The sequence below is a fragment of the Bos indicus x Bos taurus genome, chromosome 11 (genome assembly GCF_003369695.1).
Source record: "Bos indicus x Bos taurus breed Angus x Brahman F1 hybrid chromosome 11, Bos_hybrid_MaternalHap_v2.0, whole genome shotgun sequence".
NCBI lineage: Eukaryota > Metazoa > Chordata > Mammalia > Artiodactyla > Bovidae > Bos > Bos indicus x Bos taurus.
Genome location: NC_040086.1, coordinates 82,085,309 through 82,108,895, shown reverse-complemented (window position 1 = coordinate 82,108,895; position 23,587 = coordinate 82,085,309). Strand labels below are relative to the sequence as shown.

At 36.8% G+C, this 23,587-nt stretch overlaps 1 protein-coding gene across 2 annotated transcripts in view; it reads right to left on the bottom strand.

The window, feature by feature from the left end:
* The window catches only part of NBAS (neuroblastoma amplified sequence), a 330,907-nt gene that overhangs the window by 211,087 nt on the left and 96,233 nt on the right, over window positions 1-23,587 (bottom strand). For both annotated transcript variants that reach the window (XM_027556036.1, XM_027556037.1), the window contains 2 exons: window positions 20,492-20,596; window positions 19,982-20,118 (listed from right to left, as the gene is read on the bottom strand). In XM_027556036.1, coding sequence (XP_027411837.1) covers window positions 19,982-20,118; window positions 20,492-20,596 — 242 coding nt within the window. The remainder of the gene's footprint in view (window positions 1-19,981; window positions 20,119-20,491; window positions 20,597-23,587) is intronic.

The following is a 23,587-nucleotide window of genomic DNA, read 5'->3' as shown; positions in this document are numbered from 1 at the left end:
AGTTCTAAATGATTGATCAGTTCTATCATTAGCATCTTTAAAATGCCCAACTTTTAGCTTATTCTTTCACAAAGAAAACAGAATGCTTAATAAAATTTAGAGAAAAACTTTTTATTAATTCTGTTTAAAACAAAAATATTAGCCCTGTAAACTGATCACTAAGTGGATTAGGTGAAAACATGGTTTAAAAAAAAAAAAAAAAAAAAAACTAGAAAACAGAGCTATTCCTTCCAGAAAGCTGTACAAAGCTTTGTTAGGTGCAAAACTGATTTGAATCTCAGTTCTATAACCACAAAACAACATTTACATACATTTTATTTCATCTTTTTCTTCTATTGTTTCCACTTTGCTAGGGAAGACTGTAAATATAAATGCATCATCCCCAATTAAAAAAAAAATGAAGTACATGATAAACTTAAATTCAGTTCAGTTCAGTCGCTCAGTCATGTCCTACTCTTTGTGACCCCATGGACTGCAGCATGCCAGGCCTCCCTGTCCATCACCAACTCCCGGAGTTTACCCGAACTCAAGTCCATTGAGTCGGTGATGCCATCCAACCATCTCATCCTGTCGTCCCCTTCTCCTCCTGCCCTCAGTCTTTCCCAGCATCAGGGTCTTTTCAAATGAGTCAGCTCTTCGCATCAAGTGGCCAAAGTACTGGAGTTCCAGCTTCAACATCAGCCCTTCCAATGAACACCCAGAACTGATCTCCTTTAGGATGGACTGGTTGGATCTCCTTGTAGTCCAAGGGACTCTCAAGAGCCTTCTCCAACACCACAATTCAAAAGCATCAATTCTTTGATGCTCAGCTTTCTTTATAGTCCAACTGTCATATCCATATATGACTACTGGAAAAACCATAGCCTTGACTAGATGGACCTTTGTTGCCACTTTAATTACCCCTTTACAAAATAATGACTGCTTCTGCTTAATTTCAGGATTCTTTATGTTAGAGCCCTGCTCATTTTTTTCTTCCAAACAATAAACTTTGCTGGTTTCATCTGAAGGTAACATGTATCTGTCAGCAGGAAAGGAATGACTGTAACAAGTTCTATTATGGTCAACTATTCTCTCACCAATTATTTCTCACACTAAATATAAATGTTTTATTTCAAAGAAATTTTATCATGAATAAACTTTCAAAAAGTTTTTTTATTCACGTTCTATGCTTTGGAAACAAAAAGCTAAACAGTATATTGCAACTAATTGCCACCTTTCAGGCACTGATTTAAAGATGTTAAGTTATATTTATTCATTAGTAACTGGCTTATGAAACAGAGACTAGGCTAATAAGATATCCTGAAACTTAACAGTATTCTCAGGTGATAGCAATGTGTCAAAGATAAACAAGAGGAAAAAAAAAAAACCCACCACACTAGGACTTGAATTCTCCTTCACCACTAAATCCCTGGGACCCAGACGCCTCATCTATTTAGTAAATATTGTAGCATTCATTAATGCCCAAAACAAAGATGAGACTAGAGCCATGTTTTCTTGAATTCTAATCTAAAAGGTAGAGCATGCTCTGAGAAGTCTAATCTCCGTTAGAACTGTGATACCACCCTGCAGAGCCATGTCATCTTGATCAAGTTACTCAATCTGCATGTACTTCAAGATTCCTCATTAGTCAAATAGGGACAATAAGAATCTGAATTTGCGAAGGATCAAATTAGAACACAGAAAGCCTTTTGAACAGTACTTCATATATAATAAGCACTCATTCGCCATAAAAAGCAGCAGTATTATCAACACCACCAAGGTTTTTCATGGGTAGTGAAATACAGGATATATGTGACTTGTTACCATTTCAGGATCTACTATATGATAAATAGAAACACCACATTAATGATCATATGAATGATTGTATTTACAAATGCCTAACAATGGCAATAAACTCTGCTGACATCACACTGGGTGGGCACCTGGCCACTGCAATAAATAGTGACAAAAAAATCTGAGGAGCTGATTTAAAAGGTAGTAGTAAACACCACAGGCTTCCCAGGGGCTTGGTGGTAAAGAATCCATATGCCAAGCAGGAGACACAGGTTCAGTGCCTGCGTTAAAAGATCCACTGGAGAAGGCAATGGCAACCCACTCCAGTATTCTTGCCTGGAAAATCCCATGGACAGAGGAGCCTGGTGGGATACAGTTCATAGGGTCACAAAGAGTCAGACACGACTTAGCGACTAAACAACAGGTGCCACAAGGCATTATTTCTCTCCCAAAAGACTGCAATCGTTTGAAAATAAATATTTAACCATGAACAGAGAATGATTTGATTATTTCTAAGGAGAACTAGTCATTAAATAGTTAAAGTTTAATGGAAAGCCACAAACTCCAATGGAGAATCACTGAAGAAATTCCCAGAAAAGCTAATTATAAGTAACTGAGAAAGGATGATACTCACATAGGTACTTAATGCCAACCAAACAAGGGGTGAAGGATGAATAGAGACATTAATGATATGAAAATTCCCCTCTACACCACCAACACTCCCACCTGCCCCTTGAACAAATGACTAATTCTGAAGAAAAGACAACTGAAGGTACTCAGAAAAAGGAAGACTACCTTTCCTTGCTACCCGGAAAGTCAACTAGGGAAGAAAGGGCGATGACACTGAAAGATCGAAAGTGTATGTCAAGTAAGAATTGATGAGGACTATCCTCACACTGGAGAGGCCCAAAACTACATGCCCTCGACTATCAAAAGGGAGGTAATAGGAGAGAAACCCAATCGATTTCATTCTGTGTTCTGCGTTACTTAGACCGACCAGAACCAGTACAGAGAATAAGTGTAAGGCCTTTATTTCACATTACTTCCAGATAGCAAGACAATAAAATGCACAACAAAGATAAAGTGTATGACATCTGGACTTAGCAACTACAAAACTAATGAAATACCAAAATATTCATGAAGTGTATCAATATACATTATAAACCCTGATCCTTTATCAGGTTGTGGTGGTAACAGAGATTGAACAAAAAATTAGGAAAAGAAATTTTTATCTGCTTTTTATCCCTATCACTAAATAAAACAGCACAAATTATGCTCATGCAGATCCTAAGCCATAGCAAGACTGATTTCCTTGTCGCTGCCCTTCAAAAAAATATCTGCATATTCCTGCTTATAGACACGCACTGAACGGACATTTCACACACTATCTATAAAGTTATCCAACCTTATCTGGCCTATAACTGACACTTAGAAAATGCTTACAGTTTGTAAGAACAACTATAAAATTATATATTATCATACAAACACACACACAAAGTCAGCAGTCTTGAAAGACAGACAGCATCCTAACTCATAAAATCACAGAACTAAAACGCTGCAGCTGGGATTTGAATCCAGGCAAGTCTGGTTCCAGAGTCTCTGCTCTACTATGATGTCCTACCTACCTGAACCCCACCTCTTCGAGCTTAAATTCCAGCTTTTCTCAGATGTTTCTATGACCATTCCACTCTAGGTTGCTTTCTTCCTGTTCTCGATTCTCACTACTAATAACTGAACAATTCCCCTGGCATTTACTCCTATTTAAACTTATGATAATATACATAAGATGGTACATTTGTCTTATGTTTCCATAGAGTTCTTTAATTTCCTTAATACATATTTTCAGTTCAGTCGCTCAGTCGTGTATGACTCTCTGCGACTCCGTGAACCATAGCACGCCAGGCCTCCCTGTCCATCACCAACTCCCGGAGTTTACCCAAACCCATGTCCATTGAGTCAGTGATGCCATCCAACTATCTCATCCTCTGTCGTCCCCTTCTCTTCCTGCCCTCAATCTTTCCCAGCATCAGGGTCTTTTCAAATGAGTCAGCTCTTCGCATCAGATGGCCAAAGTATTGGAGTTTCAGCTTCAACATTAGTCCTTCCAATGAACATCCATGACTGTTCACCTTTAGGATGTACTGGTTGGACCTCCTTGCAGTCCAAGGGACTCTCAAGAGTCTTCTCCAACACCACAGTTCAAAAGCATCAATTCTTCTACACTCAGCTTTCTTTATAGTCCAACTCTCACATCCATACATGACTACTGGAAAAACCATAGCCTTGACTAGACAGACCTTTGTTGGCAAAGTAATGTCTCTGCTTTTTAATATGCTGTCTAGGTTGGTCATAACAAAATAAAAAAATTTTGTATCCCCACTAGAAGTAAATATTCTTTTCTTGTAAATACTCCTTTGCATCTACCACAACTCCCAGCAATATTACATGCATAGCAAGTATATATAATCATTTTAACTAAATTTATATAAATGCATTATTTCATTTAATCTTCAAATATACAATGTGTACTGTGATCATAAATTTGCAGAAAAGTAAACTCTATAAGCTTAATATTCATCACTGATTGAATGAACAAATAAATGATTCAATGATCAGCAGAAACAGAGTCACTGATACTCTTTAATTCTAAAAGCAGAGCTCTCAGAAACAAATACCAAAAAAAGTTTAAGAATTAGAAATGTAAGATTTAGTCAAGATATAAATAAATAATTAATGAAAAATATAAAAGTCAATTGAAGAGGAAGGCTCTATAACTAAGAATGCATACCTAACTCTTTGAGCACTGACCTCACTGCTCCTATAATTATCTGCATACATGTCTTTCAGAGTAGGAGCACTTTCCACCCTCAGTCCCAAACTTACAGAAGGATCACAGCAAAATGATTCCATCAGGTAATTAGAAAACTTCTTTAAGAAAGGAAGCATTGTGTGATTCTAAATCTTGAAAAACTCTTCTAAGAAAGAAAAATGTATATTTCAGAACCAAGCTGTATAATGGAAGTAGGAAGAAAAAATGTGGATATAAGTTATGTAAAAATAATACAGCATTTAAAGCTCATCTAAATGGATAGAAAAGTAGTATGATTCGTGGCATGCCTATTTATAATGTTCTCTTTAACTGTGTCAGTCAACATACTATTCATTAAAAGAAAAAAAAAAAAAAAACTAAAACCTTCTCTGATGTTCCCATACCAAGCAGCTTACCAGACTCTCCTCCATATTACTAAACACTGCATGTACTTCTGTTCCCACTGTCAATGCACTCAATTACAACTTTTTATTTATGTTCTGCTCCTTTACTAAATTGTAAGCTCCTTCAAAGCTTTGGTGATTTTCATATCCTTTGTTCAACACTTGGCATGCACTTAAACCTCACTAAATATTTAATGGATGGATGGATGATGGACAGACTGACGGATGGATGGATAAATCTGAATAAATAAATGAAAAAACAATCCTACCCTAAAACCACAGGGGTATTTAAATCTCACAATTAATAAGCTTTGACTGTAGCTGAAAACTTTGGTAAAGTACCTGAGGTTTATTCACACATTTCTGGTTTCTAAAATGGACCATACCACTCCCTATCTTATACCCATGCCACGAGCAACATCACAATACCGTACACTGCAGGTGGCTCTTGGCCTGAAAGCAGGACCATAAATAAGCAGAGATGTGGGCTGTCCTAAACTTTCCATAAACAAAGACGCATAAGACTGTTTGCTCTGAGATGCTGCTGTGCAAGTCTATTTACAGCCTTTTCACCATGAATCTTCTAAGTAGAGGCCAAATTACACTGCAGACTGACAATAATCATAACTGAAGAAGTGAAAATACCGGAAATGAAGACAGCCAGGCTCTGGTGTCAACTTAACAGGCTGTGACTGGGAAGACGATGGTATAGGTGTCTGCTGTGCAAGTTATTCTAACACATCGCTATTGCTGATGAGGTTCAAAGTTAAACTAGAGACAGCAGGAAGACAAAGAAAGCAAAACATTGGAGCATTTGAATGAAATGAGTCATGCTTTATATAGATTCTTAAGTACATAATAAATACTCATTCACAAAAAGACAGGAAGTATAGAATGTGATCAGGGACCTGACCCTGGAATAAAAAGACTCCAAATTATCCACAAAGAAGAAAACAATATCAAATAAATACCTCTGTACCTGCAATGCTAGATCATATTCTATAATGTTCAGATTTAAAAACCCCTAGAGATGAATTTATTCCATTACAAATTCAGAAACCTATTTAGATCAACTGCACAGAGAAACTAACCTCAAAGTACACATGGTAAGGCACATGGCGAAACACAGAAGTGTGACTGAATAAACCAACAGAATTTGGGAAGAAAAAGCATGTTCCAAAACAACTGAGATAAGAACGCTACCAGCAAGATGAACAAACCTAAATCTCTGGCATCCAGTAAAAAAAATAGCAGGTATGCAAAAAAAGCAAGAAATTATGGCCCATAATCAGGAGAATAACCAATTTCTAAGAAATATCAATAACATGGTAAGAGGGGAGAAAATTTAAAAAGACCCAAATCTAATACCTAGGAATAAAAACCTCAGTAGCTAAGATGAAAAACACACTAATATCATCAATAAGAGACAATGAAAAAAAAATTAGTAAACTTTTTTACTAAAAAAATTAGTGAACGTTTTTACTAAAAAAATTAGTAAATAGGAACTATCCAAAACAAAACATGGGGGAGAAAAAGACTGGAAAATAAAAACCAAAAACAAAAAACTGTGAGACAAATCAAGTGGTTAACCTAAATGGAAGTGGAGTCCCAAAAAAGATGATGCATACTGGGGATGGGAGGAGCAGGAAGAAGAAAAATACTTGAAAAAATAACAGACCTGACTTTCCTTAGTACAGTAGACCCAAGGAGATGTAGACCTTGGAGATGTCATGGGTTTGGTTCTAGATCATGGCAATAAAGCAGTATCACACACAAAAAAAACAAGCCACGTGAGTGTTTTGGTTTCCCATAAACATAAAAGTTGGGACTTCCCAGGTGGCTAAATGGTAAAGAATCCACCTGCCAAGCAGGAGATGTAGGTTCAATCCCTGGGTCAGAAAGATACCCTGGAGAAGGAAATGGCAACCCACTCCAGTATCCTTACCTGGGAAATCTCATAGACAGAGGAGCCGAGCAGGCTCCAGTCCATGGGGTCACAAAGAGTCAGACAGGACTGAGAGATTGAACAACAAACATAAATGTTTACACTATGGTGTAGTCTATCAACTTATCAATAGAAATATCTAAAAAATAATGTACATACCTTAGTCTTAAAATACTTTCTAGCTAAAAAAAAATGCTAACCATCATCAGAACCTTCAGCAAGTCATGTTTAATAGTAACAAAGATCACAGATCATATAACAAATATAATAATGAAAGAGTGTGAAGTATTGCAGAGAAGGCAATGGCACCCCACTCCAGTACTCTTGCCTGGAAAATCCCATGGACAGAGGAGCCTGGTAGGCTGCAGTCCATGGGGTCGCTGAGGGTCGGACACGACTGAGCAACTTCACTTTCACTTTTCACTTTCATGCATTGGAGAAGGAAATGGCAACCCACTCCAGTGTTCTTGCTTGGAGAATCCCAGGGACGGGGGGAGCCTGGTGGGCTGCTGTCTACGGAGTCACCCAGAGTCGGACACGACTGAAGTGACTTGGCAGCAGCAGCAGTGAAGTATTGCAGAAATTACCAAATTGTGAACATCTAAGTGAGCAAATTCTATTGGAAAAAATGGCACCAATAAACCTGCCTGATTCAGGGTTGCCCAAATCTTCAATTTGTAAAAGACACAGTATCTGCGAAGCACAATAAAGCAAAGTGCAATAAAATGAGGTCTGCCTGCAAATAGTCTAAGCATGCCAATTAAAAAGCAGAGACTGACAGATAAAGGGCAAAGTTATATTCTGTCTGTAACAAACATTTTAAATATAAAAATCCAAAATGTCATTGTACAGTCAGCATTAGAAAAAATAAGATAGGCACTTAATTCAAAGAACATCAGAAATCTGATCTCTGTTGAGAAGAATAGTATGCTTTTCCAGAGTTTAGGTACAATAGTCCTCATAAACCACTGCACATGTTTAATTGACAAAACTGAGCTATCCCGTTAGAAGTCAGGGTGGTTCTCACGGGTAAGGTGAACAGGAGAGGGTAAAAGGAGACAGCATCAAGAGTGGTTTGTTAGGTCTGTTTCCTGATTGTGTTCATTTTATAACAATTCAAATTGCCCATTTATGATTTGTTCATTTTCCTATATCAATAATATAGTTTTTGATGTGTATCAAAACTATAAAGTCAATAAAAAGTGAATAAAAAGTGAAATTAAAAACTTTGTTTGAAACAATGGTCAATTTTTTGATTAACAGTCCAAAATCTCAGGTACCCGAAACCAGTTAAGGGGTGCTGTCCCAGATGAAAAACCAAAGCATTGGCATCATCAAAGAGGAATAGTCCTTATTACAGTTTTATATTTTGCTTATTCATCAGTCCTTTGCAAACCTACTTAACGCACTTGAAAATAAAATATATTATGATATTCTTCTCATCAACCTGTACCAAAAACTGCTGTTGCTACTGCTACAGCCATATTTGTATTAACACAACCATTGCCGTACATGGAATGCTATTTGCCAAGAACTCTGCTAGGTAATACATCTCTTAGGCTACTGAACCATTACAATACCTTTACAATTTCCCCATTTCACACTTGACAAAACTCAAGTTCAAAGAAGTTAAGAGACTTCCCAACAGTTAACACAGCTCAGAAGTTCAGAACCAGGACAGACACCCATATTCTGACTAAAAGCCTTTGCTCCTTCCAGTGTATCATACCATCACTCCTCCACGACAAGTATGTGTCAATACCATGCATGTGATCCCAACATTTATACAGATCATGGATTTTTTCCATAGCTATTACATACAGTACCTAAACTTTTAAGATTAAACAGTGGAACATACTGAGATCAAAACATTTTTAAAATAATGTATTTGCTTTTGTCTACAAAATATCAATGTGACTCTTAAATTTATTTTTTATTTGAAGGATAACTGCTGTACAGAATTGTGTTGGTTTCTATCAAAATCAACATGAATCAAACAGGAATACACATGTCCCGTTCAATGTGACTCTAACAGACTTTTACTTATTATAAATACAATATTTAAACAGGATGGCCTATATTAGAAATTAGAAAAAGTGCATCCCAGAGTTATTTATATGTTAATTAAATATATGTGATAAAGAGATTCACTGCTGTTACAGGCAAGTATTTACATATTAATGAAATCTTGACAAGAAAAGACATTGTGTGATCAAAAAGAATTATAGGGACTATTTCCAGAATGGTAATTTCACCATTCAGAAGATGTTATCTACTTAAAGGTCCCATGTTCTGAAATGATTGGTCAAGGTATTTAAAGTGTGGAAGAAAATGAATAATGAAAGAAAGATCCCACTCAATGAAAAGACTATCATTTGGTATCTCTAAGTACTGCTGGATCTAGTAAGGAGAATGCAGTAGTTTTTTTAATAAAAAAAAAAAAGTACCCTCTCAAACATATTTTTAATTTCAAATAAAGTCAAACTTTACATCATGCTATATGCCTTAAATTATACAGTGCTATACGTCAATTATACCACAATAAAATTGGGGAAATCATATTTAAGCTGTATTAAGCCATAATAAAAACACTTGACAATAGTTATATATACACTAAAGTGATAATGCATTTAACAATTATTTTTAAAAACAACTTCAGGACATGTTTCTTCATTTGTTGCTGTTGTCCAGTCACTAAGTGCTATCCAACCCCATGCACTGCAGCATGCCAGGCCTCCCTGTCCTTCACTACTTCCTGGAGTTTGCTCAGATTCATATCCATTGAGTCAGTGATGCTATCTAGTTATCTCATCCTATGCCACTCTCTTCTTATTTTGCCTTCAATCTTTCCCAGCATCAGGGTCTCTTGCAATGAGGCTCTTCGAATCAGGTGGCCCAAGTATTGGAGCTCCAGCATCAGTCCTTTCAATGTATATTCAGGGTTGATTTCTTCCCTAATGCTTCTCAAAATTTTTCCCTGGGAGTAGGATAATAATTCCTTTTCTGCTTATCTCACAGATAAGCTATGAGAATTGTATAGAAGTTATAAAATTCACTTGCAAGTTTTTTTATATTTCATAATCATGAACTGTTCATCAAATACAAAAAGAAATAAATTAATAAATCATTACACCTTCATTTCTTTAGCACTTCTCAGAAGAACAAGATATAACAAACATCAACATACTTTCCAAGATTCATAAAAAAATTTTTTTAAATGTCTGCTTACCCCTTCATAATCAATAAAATTGCCTTACATCTATTTTGTTGCTTTAAATTAATGGAAAGACAAGAACTAATCAAGTCAAGATCTAAGATGCCCACAGTGCCAGGAAACATGCAAACCAATTCTCCCACCTCCAACCCCAGACCCTGAGTTCCCAGACAAGAGAGGCTCTGGGGCCTCTCCTTCTGGTCCAACTACCAGGTTACTCTGGGATTCAGAAACTGCCAGCATTCTGTAGCATGCTGCCTGTATGCCTCTATATTGACAGTCACTGCAGGCGGCCACATACTTACTTCAAGCCTAGAATATAAACCAATTGGTTGTTCTTTGCTCATAGCAGTTCAGAAATAAACTGCACATAGGGGAACCGAATTTTGATTAGGTAACTAATCAATTTCTCAATTTTAAAGGGAAAAGAAACACTTTTATGTTTCTCTCTATAATCAAAAGAGTGATAGCAATGCTTCAATCTTTCCATCAAGAAAACTGAGCACCGAAGAATTGATGTTTTAAACCATGGTGTTGAAGAAGACTCTTGAGAGTCCCTTGGACTGCAAGGAGATCAAACCAATCAATCCCCAAGGAAATCAATCCTGAATATTCTTTGAAAGGACTGATACTGAAGCTGAAGTTCTAATACTTTGGTCACCAGATGCAAAGAACTGACTCACTGGAAAAGACACTGATGCTGCGAAAGACTGAAGGCAGGAGAAGGGGACGACAGAGGATGAGATGGTTGGATGCCATCACCGACTCGATGGACATGAGTTTGAGCAAGCTCTGGGAGTTGGTGACGGACAGGGAGGCCTGGTGTGCTGCAGTCCATGGGGTCGCAAAGAGTTGGACACGACTGAGCAACTGAACTGAATCTTTCCACTGTTATTTCATCATCCAGGATATAGTTTAGATGACATTTCATTTGTTGCTGTTCAGTTGCTAAGCTGTGTTCAACTCTTTGTGACCCCACGGACTGCAGCACGCCAGGCTTCCCTGTCCTTCACTATCTCCTAGACTTTGCTCAAATTCATGTCCACTGAGTCAGTAATGTTATCCAACTAGCTCATCCTCTGTTTTCCTCTTACAACAACAGCAACCAAAAAAACCAAAAACAATAGTAGAAAGAGAATGCCCAATAAAAACTGCTTTTTAAACTTTTCAGAGAAGAAAAAAGAAATCATTATGATCAGGACTGGGCAACATAAAAATGTAAATAAAAAGAGTTCCATAATCGTTTACTGGAAAACCTCTGCACAGATTTTCAATTAACAAGTTAGTTGGGAACATCTTTTGTACTCTGTGACTCAAGAATATGTGAGGACTAAGTAGGTGAAAGGACTTCGGGGAAACTATTTATTCAAATGACTCTTTCCTATTCAAACTTCTCTGCATGAAAAAAAACCACACTCAACCTTCAAGGCCTAGATCAAACTTCACCCTGCCAAGGCTTTCTTGATTTATCTTCTTTGTAACAGAAAGTAATCTCTCCCGTCTATACAGCTATCTATACGCCTATGACATGTATTTTAACTTTATGGTAATTATTTCTATACTCAACCTGTCTGATCTTCCCTACTAGATTCTAATTTATTTGCGGACAGTGATCACATGTGACTCATATATCTGTTTACCTATTTAGTCTAATATAATGACTTTGCTTGGTACGTAAGTATTCCCTAAATTTTTATTGAAATAACATAAAATTGTATTTGACTCATTCACCTTCTTTAAACTGTTCTTTCAATGAAAATAAAACAATATAAGGAAATTTAGAACTGCTTCAGTTTTAAAATCAGTTTCATTATGTACTCATGATTAATTATAAATCTCACTGAAAAAAAGTTAAAACTCAAAAATCAACATATGTTTCACAAAAAATATTATAGTAATATATTTCTTACAGGAGAAAAAGTTCCAGAATATGCTTAAAACTATGAAACTAAGGCAATAGTAATTGACTATGGTACTGTTTCCTGTTGCCTTTCAAGGGGAAAAAAAAGAGAGAAAAAAACATTAGGCACTAGTTTATCCTCTGAATCAAAAACTGCTTAGAGGCAACTTTGATGAAAAAGACAGTTCAAATTATTTCATCTCTGAAGAAATCACAAGCTAACATAAAATATTACTAATTTGAAACTCCAAGTGTAGGAAAAAGGTAAACTCTTATCTACCTTTCAGTAGTGAAAAACAGGAATAATGTCGTCTGATTTTTTAAAGGTAAATTCTTTATTTGATTTATATGATTTAATTTAAAACGTAAATTATTTTTACTTAAATCAAGTCTGTCCTAAAAATTCTAATGAAATGCATATTGATCTTTTGCTTTTATAACATAAATTTTATGTTGTTGGAGGAACAGGAAAGTCTTCATATTTGGCTATTCAAATCCAAGATTTAGAAGACAGAGTATTAGAAGAGAGTTATTAGAAGTTCTCTTCATTTGGATGCCCTCTTTATCACCAAAGGATGAAGAAGAGGCTCTCCACAGGGAGTCAGATAATAATGGTGCTCTAACGTCCCACCCTGAAATAGAACTCACATTCATCCTTCATTTAAGAAATACTTTTGCAGCATAAATAGAAACATGGCCCACAGGTGGCCAGTCACTCTAAATCTTATTTAATTGTGATATTAATTTTACTAAAAGTGTATTATGCCTTGAGGACATTATGCCAGTCACAAAAAGACAAATACTGTATAGTCAAATTCATAAAAGAGACAGTAAAATGGTGGTTGTCAGTGGCTTGGCTCAGAGAAAAATGGGGAGTTGCCATTTAATAAGTTTGTTTCCCGAGACATTAAGCATTCTGGAAGCTGGGTGCACAGCAATGTGAAGGTACTTAACACTACTGAACCATACCCTGAAACATGGTCAAGATGGTAAATTTTGTACATATTTTACAATTTAAAAGAAAAGATTAAATAAAAAGTCATATGAAGGTCAAATGGCCCTGATGGCCCCTATGCTTAACACAGAGTCAAAAATACACACGTCAAAAGTATGACCCACAAATACACTAATGATATACATATAATCATCCTAAAGACAACGATAGAATTCCAACCAGTTGATTACCTTTCTTGCAGTATGAAAACTCAAAGACAGGTTTCCTTTCCAGATTGGTTCAAAAAAGAACGCTTCTGTGTACATTTTATTTACTTTGCTACACCAATCCCTTGTGTTTTCCAGATTTCTTCACATAACCATCATTCATTCATCTGACAGTCACTGCATCCATCACTATATTCAAAGCACTTGATTGTGAAATATTTGTTAATCTGGTCATAAAAAATAAATAAATAAATAAATAAATAAACTTGCCATAGGATACTAGCGACCTCCGAGGACAAAAATATATTCCAAATTGGTCATCCAAAGGTTTTCTAGTTTGCGGGGAGTGATGAGAAAAGGGTGCAAAACTTAATTTACCAGATAACATTTCCCAATGAAAATGAGAAAATTTCTGAGGACTTGGATTTCCTGGTGCATTATCAAGTAGGGTAGAGATCAACAAGGGGACTAAGGCCTGAGAAAAAGCAGGAAATGACTGAGGGTTAGCAAGTGAATGAAATGCCGGGACAAACACACAAGTTAAACGGAAGTACACACAGCATAAAAAGGCCTGGATCTGCAAGTCACAGGAAGAGACTTCCATGCGCTGGTTTGCCACACTATTTATCAGACGGCTTTGCAAGGCTGTTCTAAATGAAGGAGCAGTTCTAAATATGGGACTAGGTCTATACAGACCTAAGATTAGGTTAACATTCTATTCTATCTAAACAATTGGTGACAAAATTCTTCACTCAGCCACTTCTTACTTTCAGCCTTAGAAATATATCACATAAATTGCTGTGGAACTGAAAGGTAGAGAACGGTCAGAATTAAGTCAGTAAATAATACAAGTAATCTCAAACCCTGAAAAGAAAATGGAAATGTCTAAAACACATTTTCGTAGTTTGAACAGCACAGCCCATCTGCATATTATAGCAGATTTTTCAGTCAAAATTTCAATCAAATAATCTGACTAAACGTAGATATTCACAAGCAAACAAACTGCCAAGTTACTATAGAAACAGCTTTTCAAGGATGATGAAAAGAATGAGGTATTTAGGATACTCTATTTCCATCAACAGAGGTTTGCCACTTATATTATAAAATACTTTGAATATTGCAATATCCCAATATATGCTAAATATAATTCAATCTTTCCTTACTGATTCTGGAGACAATCCAGGAATATAAATATTGGTATCAATATTCACTGTCTAATAAATATATGTGTCAAAGAACATCATGAGTGACAGGTACTAAATGACAGTTTATTTCCATATATTCCGAGAAAGTAAATGAAGTCTTAAATGCTATGTGGTATCCTAGATCAGATACTGCAACAGAAAAATGATATTTTGAGAAAATCTCGTTAAATCCAAATAAATATGTAGTTTAGTTTCTTAACTATTATTATCATATGGTCTGTTTCATTATGTTTTCAAAACACAAACCACTTTCCAATAACACTGCAACTGCTCCAACACCCACTTCCACAGCTGCCTTTTTCAGGTCTTTGTCCAGTGCCATATTTTAGTATTTATGTGTTTCATAATCATTTAATACACGTAAAACTATAGCACAATTTTTATTACATTCCTAATTTTATTCCATGAACCCCACTCTCCCCTTAAGCTCTGTGGTTCTCATGGCACTTTTTGCATGGTGCAGTGATTTTTAGGAATGCGTATGTTACGTTATATGCAGGATTATTCCAGCAATAATCTCATAGTTTTGAAAAATGTGCTATGATTATGTAAAAAGGAAGAGGAAGCAGGTAAAGGGTATATGGGAACTTACTGTATTATTTTTGCAACTTTTCTGTAACTATAAAAATATTCCAATAAAAAGTTTAAAATAATTATTTATGGCATATATAAGGCCAAGGCCTTAGCATGGGAGACTGCATTAAGCAGACTTAAGCCTGCTTAAGTTCTTAAGCTTTAAATAGCAATTACTTGGTGCCAAGCACTGTTCCCACTGTTTTATATACATTAACTCAGACATTCTTACATTAACTCAGACATTCTTACAATGCTATGAAGTGCTATAGTCATCCCCATTTTACAGGTATGAAGGCTGAGGTGCAGTTAGGAAATGTGTCCAAGATCAGAAATCTAAGCAACTTGGCTCCAGCTAGACTCAATACTCTTATCCGTCTGCCTTACTATTTCAACAGGTAACTGTTTTAAACACAACCTTTTAAACTAGACTGCTCTCATCATTCTGGAAAGATTCTACAATAAAACAAGAGGCATAAATAAAAAACCTAAATAGACTTTCTAAAACAGGCTATAAGCATCAAAAATACTCAAAGTCAAAATGTAGTTCTCTTCCACCAAAAAAAATAAATAAATAAAACCTATTACCATAAATTGTGAAAGCTAACAAAGATGGTAAGAAATGTCGCCTCTGTCTTTAAAACTAAAACAGTCCAATAGAATATAAAATGTAAATGTCTTACAGCACTGACAAACCAAGGATCAGTAGGTAACAAATGGATTTATCACCTATGACAGAAAATGTAATTTCAAAGTCTTCTACTACTTGGTGACTCTTCACCAATGTCAAATACACATGATGATGCAAGAGTGACAATATAAAACACTAAAGTAACACAAACCAAAGAAGTTTCACGGCAGTCATAACTAAAAAATTTGCTTCAATCAAAATTAGTTAATCAAACTTTGGTTAAATGCCAAGGCAAACATTTTGTCAATGGATTTCAAAATAGATTAGGTAAAAGGTCAACTATTTGGCATAATTTACTACTACTTTTTGGGCTTCCCCAGGTGGTGCTAGTGGTAAGGAATCTGCCTGTCAATGCACAAGATACAAGAGACTTGGGTTGATCCCTGGGTTGGGAAGATCCCCTGGAGGAGGGCATGGCAACCCACTCTAGTATTCTTGCCTGGAGAATCCCCATGGACAGAGGAGCCTGGTGGGTTACAGTCCATAGTGTTGGAAACGACTGAAGCAACTTAGCATGCACGCGTGCACTACTATTAATCTATATTCTAAATAGCTTGAACCCTAAAATGTAAAACCCACCTGCCCTTCCATTCACATCCATCCATCAAAACAACTTCCTGAGTTACTGCTTTTGATCCCAAGGTGTTCTAACACTGAGATTACATTAGTGAACAAGACACAAAATCCTTTCCTTACAGATTTTATATTAATTAATTAATTCATTTGTCCATTCACTCAATAAGTATTTACTGAGGGCCTACAACATGCCATGAACGATTCTAAGTTCACGGGCTAAGGAAGGGAAGAAACATACAAAAAACCTTGTGCTACAGGAGGTGACATTTTTGAAGGATAAACATAATCAACAAGTGAATAAGTAAAACACAAACTAAGTTACTGATCAATGCTAGGAAGAAAATAAAGCAGGAAAAAAGGACTTAAATTGAGAGTAAAATTGTAAATAGAAGAGCGAAGGGAGACGAGATAAAAGTAGATAAGACAAATAAATTATATGTTATACAAATAAATGATAAAATATGATTTTATCATATTTATGGGCTTCCCTGGTGGCTCAGAGGATAAAGCATCTGCCTGCAATGCAGAAGACCAGGGTTCGATCCCTGGGTCAGGAAGATCCCCTGGAGAAGGAAATGGCAACCCACTCTGGTATTCTTGCCTGGAAAATCCCATGGATGGAAGAGCCTGGTAGGCTACAGTCCATGGGGTCACAAAGAATCGGACACGACTGACTGACTTCACTATACAAATAAATGATAAAATATGATGTTAGGTGTAAATGCTATGAAGAAAAGAAAACTCGGATAAGGGCAAAGAGTGAGGAGGAGGTGGAGGCAAAGGGAAAGAGGGGTTGAGAAAGGTGTTTTAAAGAGGGAGTCTTTGAGTACAAAAGACAGAAGGAAGTAAGAGGCTGAGTCATATGGAGACCCAGGAGAAGGGCACCCCACACAGGGGAACAATGACCTTGAAAAACCCTGAGGAGGGAGCAGGCCTCACAAGTTCAGGAGACAGTCAGTGCACCAGAGTGAACCGCCACTCTGTGTTTGGGAGCCATACATATTGAGCTCAGTGACTGGTTTCCAATCAATTCAATGGATAATTAAAGAGTCATTACCACTTGCAAAATACAAGTTGGGGGGCTCAAGGGAAGATAAAGCAGGATGAAATGCAGGCTCTGCCACTAAGCAATGCGTACGCTAAAAGACAAAGAAGGCATGCACAAAGAAAAGTTCTACAGCTGTTCAGGGCAGTAAACAACAAAGTAGCAAGATCATTTCACAAGCTGGCAAACATTGTTAACTGAGGAGAAAGGAAAAAAGGCTGCAGATTTAGAGTCTTTTCCACTCATCTCCTCCTCAGTTTGAAAGCATGATGCTGTTAGCAAGAACTTCTGTTTGTGCATAAAGCATATGGGATGTAAAGCATATGTGATGATTCCTGCTGAAGACGAACTGTGTTCAGTCATTTCAAAACCCCAACTACAGCCCCAGGCATGTGGAAGGGGCTCAGTCAACATTCCAACAAACAGACACTTAGTGTCCACCTGACCCAATGCTTCCAAGTGATTTGAAAAGGTATTGAATACCAAGTCCTCAAAGAATGTATTTCCTAAAAGGGAAATAAGTCTCAAGTTGCATTTTATGACTCTACATGTCCATTAGCTCAGTTGGTAAAGAATCTGCCTGCAATGCAGGAGACCAGAGTTCGATCCCTGGGTTAGGAAGATTCCCTGGAGAAGGAAATGGCAACCCATTCCAGTATTCTTGCCTGGAGAATCCCAAGGACAGAGGAGCCTAGCAGGCTACAGTCCATGGGGTTGCAAGAGTCAGGCACAACTTAGCGACTAAACCACCACCACCACATGTCCATTAGAGTAAAACTTGAACTAGGATTAAAGAGTGCAAGCTTCAGCTATGGGCTAAAATAGCAATTGAATCTTTAAGGCATTGGGAGTCTTGGTGAAACTTGCAACCCCTTCAGGACATCCTTTAATCTTTTCTGTAAATGGAGCAAACAACGTTAGAGAACCCACTAGAAAAACACCTAGACCCTGGAAATTGAAAACTCGGGAAAACACGGCCTCTGCCTTAGAGTGAGTTTAAGGCCGGATGTTTAGTAAAGAAGAGAACAGGGGGCAGAAAAGCAGTAATAATGATGACTGGTTATAATACAACATAAAAAGTGCTATAAGAATGGACAAAAGCATTATGAGAATATACAGAAAGGACTAATTAATAAAACCTCACAGAAGAAGCTATGCCTCAAACATAACTGTAATTTTGCTTTGCAGTTATATAAAATTATAAGGAGACAGAAACATTACTATTAAAACCTATTGTTCTTCCTCCTTCTAACTATAGCAAAAATATACTCAAGGTGAAAAGACTTGACAAACAGATTAACAACAACAACAAAATCTTTATTTTCTCATTATGTTTAAAATGAATATAATTTAAGGACTCAAGAAATCAGTCTTTTCAAAGTTTGTCTAAGCAACACATCCCACAAGAAAGATTCAAAATAATATCTAATTATTCTCTGCTGCAATGATATACCTAAGCTATTATTACAATTTAAATCAGTTATGGCAGGAACTATAGGCATTCAAAAACAATACATAACACTGGGCACAGAGAAGGCAATGGCACCCCACTCCAGTACTCTTGCCTGGAAAATCCCATGGATGGAGGAGCCTGGTGGGCTGCAGTCCATGGGGTCGCTACTGAATTGGACATGACTGAGCGACTTCACTTTCACTTTTCACTTTCATGCATTGGAGAAGGAAATGGCAACCCACTCCAGTGTTCTTGCCTGGAGAATCCCAGGGACGGGGGAGCCTGGTGGGCTGCCATCTATGGGGTTGCACAGAGTCGGACAACTGAAGCGACTTAGCAGCAGCAGCAGCAACACTGGGCATTGTAAAACTATTCTGCAAGCCAATTCTGAAATTTTAGTTTAAAATCAAATGTTTATCTAAACACTCATCAGAAGACAATGCCAAAAAATGCATTCAAATCTAAGAAGAAATTACCTTTTGAAAAAACTTTAAGATAATAACCCATTCTCTACACTAACAATTTACAGTAGAAAAATGTCATTACCATTCAGATTAGATCTATTTTGCAAATAGGCAAAAAATAATTATATTCTGAAATATTTATAAATACATATTTATAAAATGCATTTATTTATCACCATTCAGATCTAAAAGAAATTGTTTGAAAATAAATAGTACATCCCAAGGTTTTCCTTTCTGTTCACTTTTATCATAATACAGAATTACATTTTTAGTACTAATAGAAACACAAAATAGGGAGTTTATAACTTCTATTTTTTAGAGCTTACTGACCTAACTCTAACATAGATTCAAATCCTGGCTGCACTTAAGCAGGACCACCAGAACATTCCTGGGTCCCCTGGACCTACTAAATGTTGTCAGAACTACATTTCAACTTCTAAAAGATACAACTAATTTAAACAGATACTGTTATGCTAAAAACTACTCTCAACCATAAAACAGTACATACTGAGTATACAGCAATAAAACTATGAGTCTTCCTCTCTTTTTTTTCAGTAGCAGGAGACTTTCAAGGAGAAAAAAAGAAAGTAAAGTTCATGTTCCTTAAGTTAAAGTGGTCTTGTTACGCTGACACATTTGAATCACTTTAAAATAATTTAGAAATAATTTTATAATTAGAAAAAAGTTTAAGTAGATTAGAATTGTTTTTTAATATTTAGCATAAAACAAAAATTCTCATTTAAAAAATAAAGTGAACAGAGTGCATACCAAGCTTCAGGCAGCAAAGCAGAATACTGGTGTGGTGATGTGGTCTCTGGGAAGTTGGAAAGAATCGCCAGGCGGTGAGGAAGCAGGTCAGACCCATGGTAAGTGAACAGAATTTCCAGGGCCTGCACATTACTCTCCTGTACAGAAGGCAAGGGTACACTTCTAAATTGAACCTTAGAAATAAAGAAGTGACCTTGTATGACAACATCAAAACCTTACAATTAGCTTTTTTTAATGCAGTTCTGATATGAAGTGGTTTGAAATATTCCTGATATTTTTCAGGTCTGTATCACATTTCTCAATCTAGTGCTCTAAAAATTATTTTTTAAAGTCTTGAATGATGAAAAAAATATTTTTAACATGACTCTATTTTCTCTACATTTATTACTATTACAATTTTTTAAAAAGGAAATGTAATGATATACGCACACGTAGTAACATTAACAGCATGGCTCAAAGACTTGAAAGTGTTAATAACTATAATTGTTTCATTCACAAACAAGAAATTACCCGAGCATAAGTTCTTGCTGAGAGAACAATATTCTGACTTCTGAACTTCTTAAAGAATTCAGCATCGTATCTCTGTCCAGATGCATGAGGTACTCCAAGGATTTCCTGAGGGGAAGCCATGCTTTTATGAAAAGGCTTTTAAACGTGGGTGACAAGACTATGCTAAAAACCGTTACAGCTCTGCTTACCTAAATCAATACGGTCTAAATTAAACTCTCAACTGTTAACTCAAGTACTACATCTGCACTCCTGCCTTTATTTGGAAAATGGCTGTATTTATAAATGCTGTTCATTTTTTTTTAATCCAGAAGTAAATGAAACAGGCTATGAAATTAATTATAGGAGGACAACCCAAATTCACCACCTGGTAAAAACAAGGAAGCAAGAGTTACACACGGATGTGTACCATGAGCACCTGCCACATCTGTGTGCAACTCTGGACTAATTCTACTACTGCTGGAGTGATCCATGTGAATTGCAGATGAAACGACTCATTCTTTAATCAGATAGTTATTAGGTGTCAATTATGTGCTAGGGGCACTGTGACAGACAGTGCTGATACCATGAACCATACACCCTCCCTGCTCTCCTAGGAGCTCTAAAATCGAGTCGGGAAGACAAACGGCAATAGGAACAGGTAATGCCCAACACATAGGAAGGGTGTCAACACACAGGAAGGCCTCCCTGTGGGCAGCGAAGCTGAAACACTGAGGACAGAGAGGAGCCAGCCACGGCGGCGGCAACGTAGGTCTCCCCACCGCAGCAGACGACTTCAGGCTCATGTCTCTCGTGTTAATGCTAAACCCCAGATGACTGCCTTCAGTGCAGGAGACCCAGGTTCAGTCCCTGGGTCGGGAAGATCCCCTGGAGAAGGCAATGGCAATCCACTCCAGTATTCTTGCCTGGAGAATTCCATGGACAGAGGAGCCTGGTGGACTACAGTCCACGGGGTCAAAAAGAGTCGGGACACAACTGAGCGACTAACACTTTCTTTCATTTTCACTTTTCCAGATACCTAGCATGCTGCCTTTCACAGAGTAAATAACCAATAATATTTGTTAACTGCATTAACCTAGTGAGATAGGAAAAGAAGGAAGAAAAAGGATGTTCACAGGAGGCTCTTGCTTCCTACTGATTTAGACAAAATACTTACCTTCTTAAAGCCTCACATCCATAAAATTGAGAGGATACATCACCTTCCTCAAAGGGTTGTCAAGAAATAACCTGAATTAAGTACATAAGACACTGGCTAACAAACAGAAGTCCTCAACAAATCTGTTCATATTTTTAAGGTATTCTCATACCTACTGGTTTCCTCAACAAATCTTTCTTCCTAATCTCCTCAACAAGCCAGGTCTTGTACGGAGTACTGCGGGATACTGCAGCAAGTAAGACAAGGCCACTACCCTTATGGAGCATCCACGCTCACGTCTCCTACCTGGTAGTCCTATAGCCCCCTAAGCCACCCTTCCTTTTTTTAAGGACTAGTTGAATACCACTTTCTACATAAGAATATTCTCAGACATCCCCAGGGAAAATTTAATGTTTTTCTCCATTATGCTCCATCAATTCTTCATAGCTTCATTATCATCACTTACTGCCCATATAATGAGGACTCCACAAGGATTATCCCTTGTTCATCTCTCTATGTCCAGCACTGGCATGACATCTGGTGTAAAATAGGCACTCTTGTAAAATTTAAATGAATCCATTTTAATCTCATTTATCACAGTAATAAAATAAGCCACGCCTTGCGATTAAAATGCAACACCTATCTCTACCATGATCTAGCTGGTTAGCTGTTACATTAGAATATCTTCATTTCTAAGTTTTAATGGCCAAATTCATCAACTTCACCTACTTTTAAAAAGCTCAGCTTAATTCTCTTTTTGTGGGCTCAACAAATACTTTAAATGTCACTATTACCATGTAATAATAAATGTACTTACTACTGTCAAATAGGAAATAGTGATTCAATAACTAAAGAATAATAACAGAAAATTAACTGGATAATGAAACTCTGAACATTTTATGGAACTTTTTTAAGATCTCATCAGTGAAACTAAAACTAAGTATAAAAAATAATAAACTATAGCTGTACCAGCATCAGCAATTTTATATATTACCTCTAAATATCATAGAACTCAGAATAATAAAGGAATATGCTTTAAAATAATATGACCAGCCAACAGTCAAGCTAGTTGTACTAAAGATAAAACTATTAGAAATGTTTTGTAACTTGTTTGTATGAAATGATATATAAATGATATAAAATTACCATGCTTTCTAAAAGACATAGAAATAGTTCTCTTGTCACTAGTATTTTGTTTGAAAATATTTATTCTATTTACTGATGGAGAATCAAGTGCTTTTCTTTGCCTACAGGCATCAGGAGTACTAAGTATCTCCACTGTTCTGGGGCCATGTATCACATTACTACACATGGCATGTACTGCGATCCTATTATGTGCCTGTACCAAGAGTCAAGGTATGCCCCTAAAAGGGAGGTTCAGACAGATGGAGGAAGCAACCTGCAAATGCAGTCAAACTTCAAAGGTGAGAAAGTGTAAGTGAAAGTATTAACTGTGAAACCCTGTCGACTCTCTTTCGACCCGTGTGGACTATAACCTGCCAAGCCCCTCTGTCCATGGAATTCTCCAAGTAAGAATACTGGAGCAAGCAGCCACTCCCTCTCCAGGAGATCTTTCTAACCCAGGGATCGAACTTGGGTCTCCTGCACTGAAGGTCAACTCTTTACCATCTGAGTCACCAGGGAAGCCCTTCAAAAGGTGAGAAATTTATACTAAATCCTGGGTAACGTGAACTATGAGGGTCACATGAAAAGCAATCTAAACTATGTATATTTTGTGAAATGCTTCTCACACCTCTAACAAATCTGACAGGACAGGGCACTACTGAAATGTCCAACATGGGACATTTGTGTTTGCTGCCCTGAAGAAACAATTTTGAAGTTTGCTCTAAGTTCAAGTGTCTAATTTTGGCCGTCATTAGGATCGAAGTTTAGCCAACTAAATTCAAGACATTAATAAATCATTAAAATAAAGCAGGTCAGAATATTCATATTAGGATTATTAA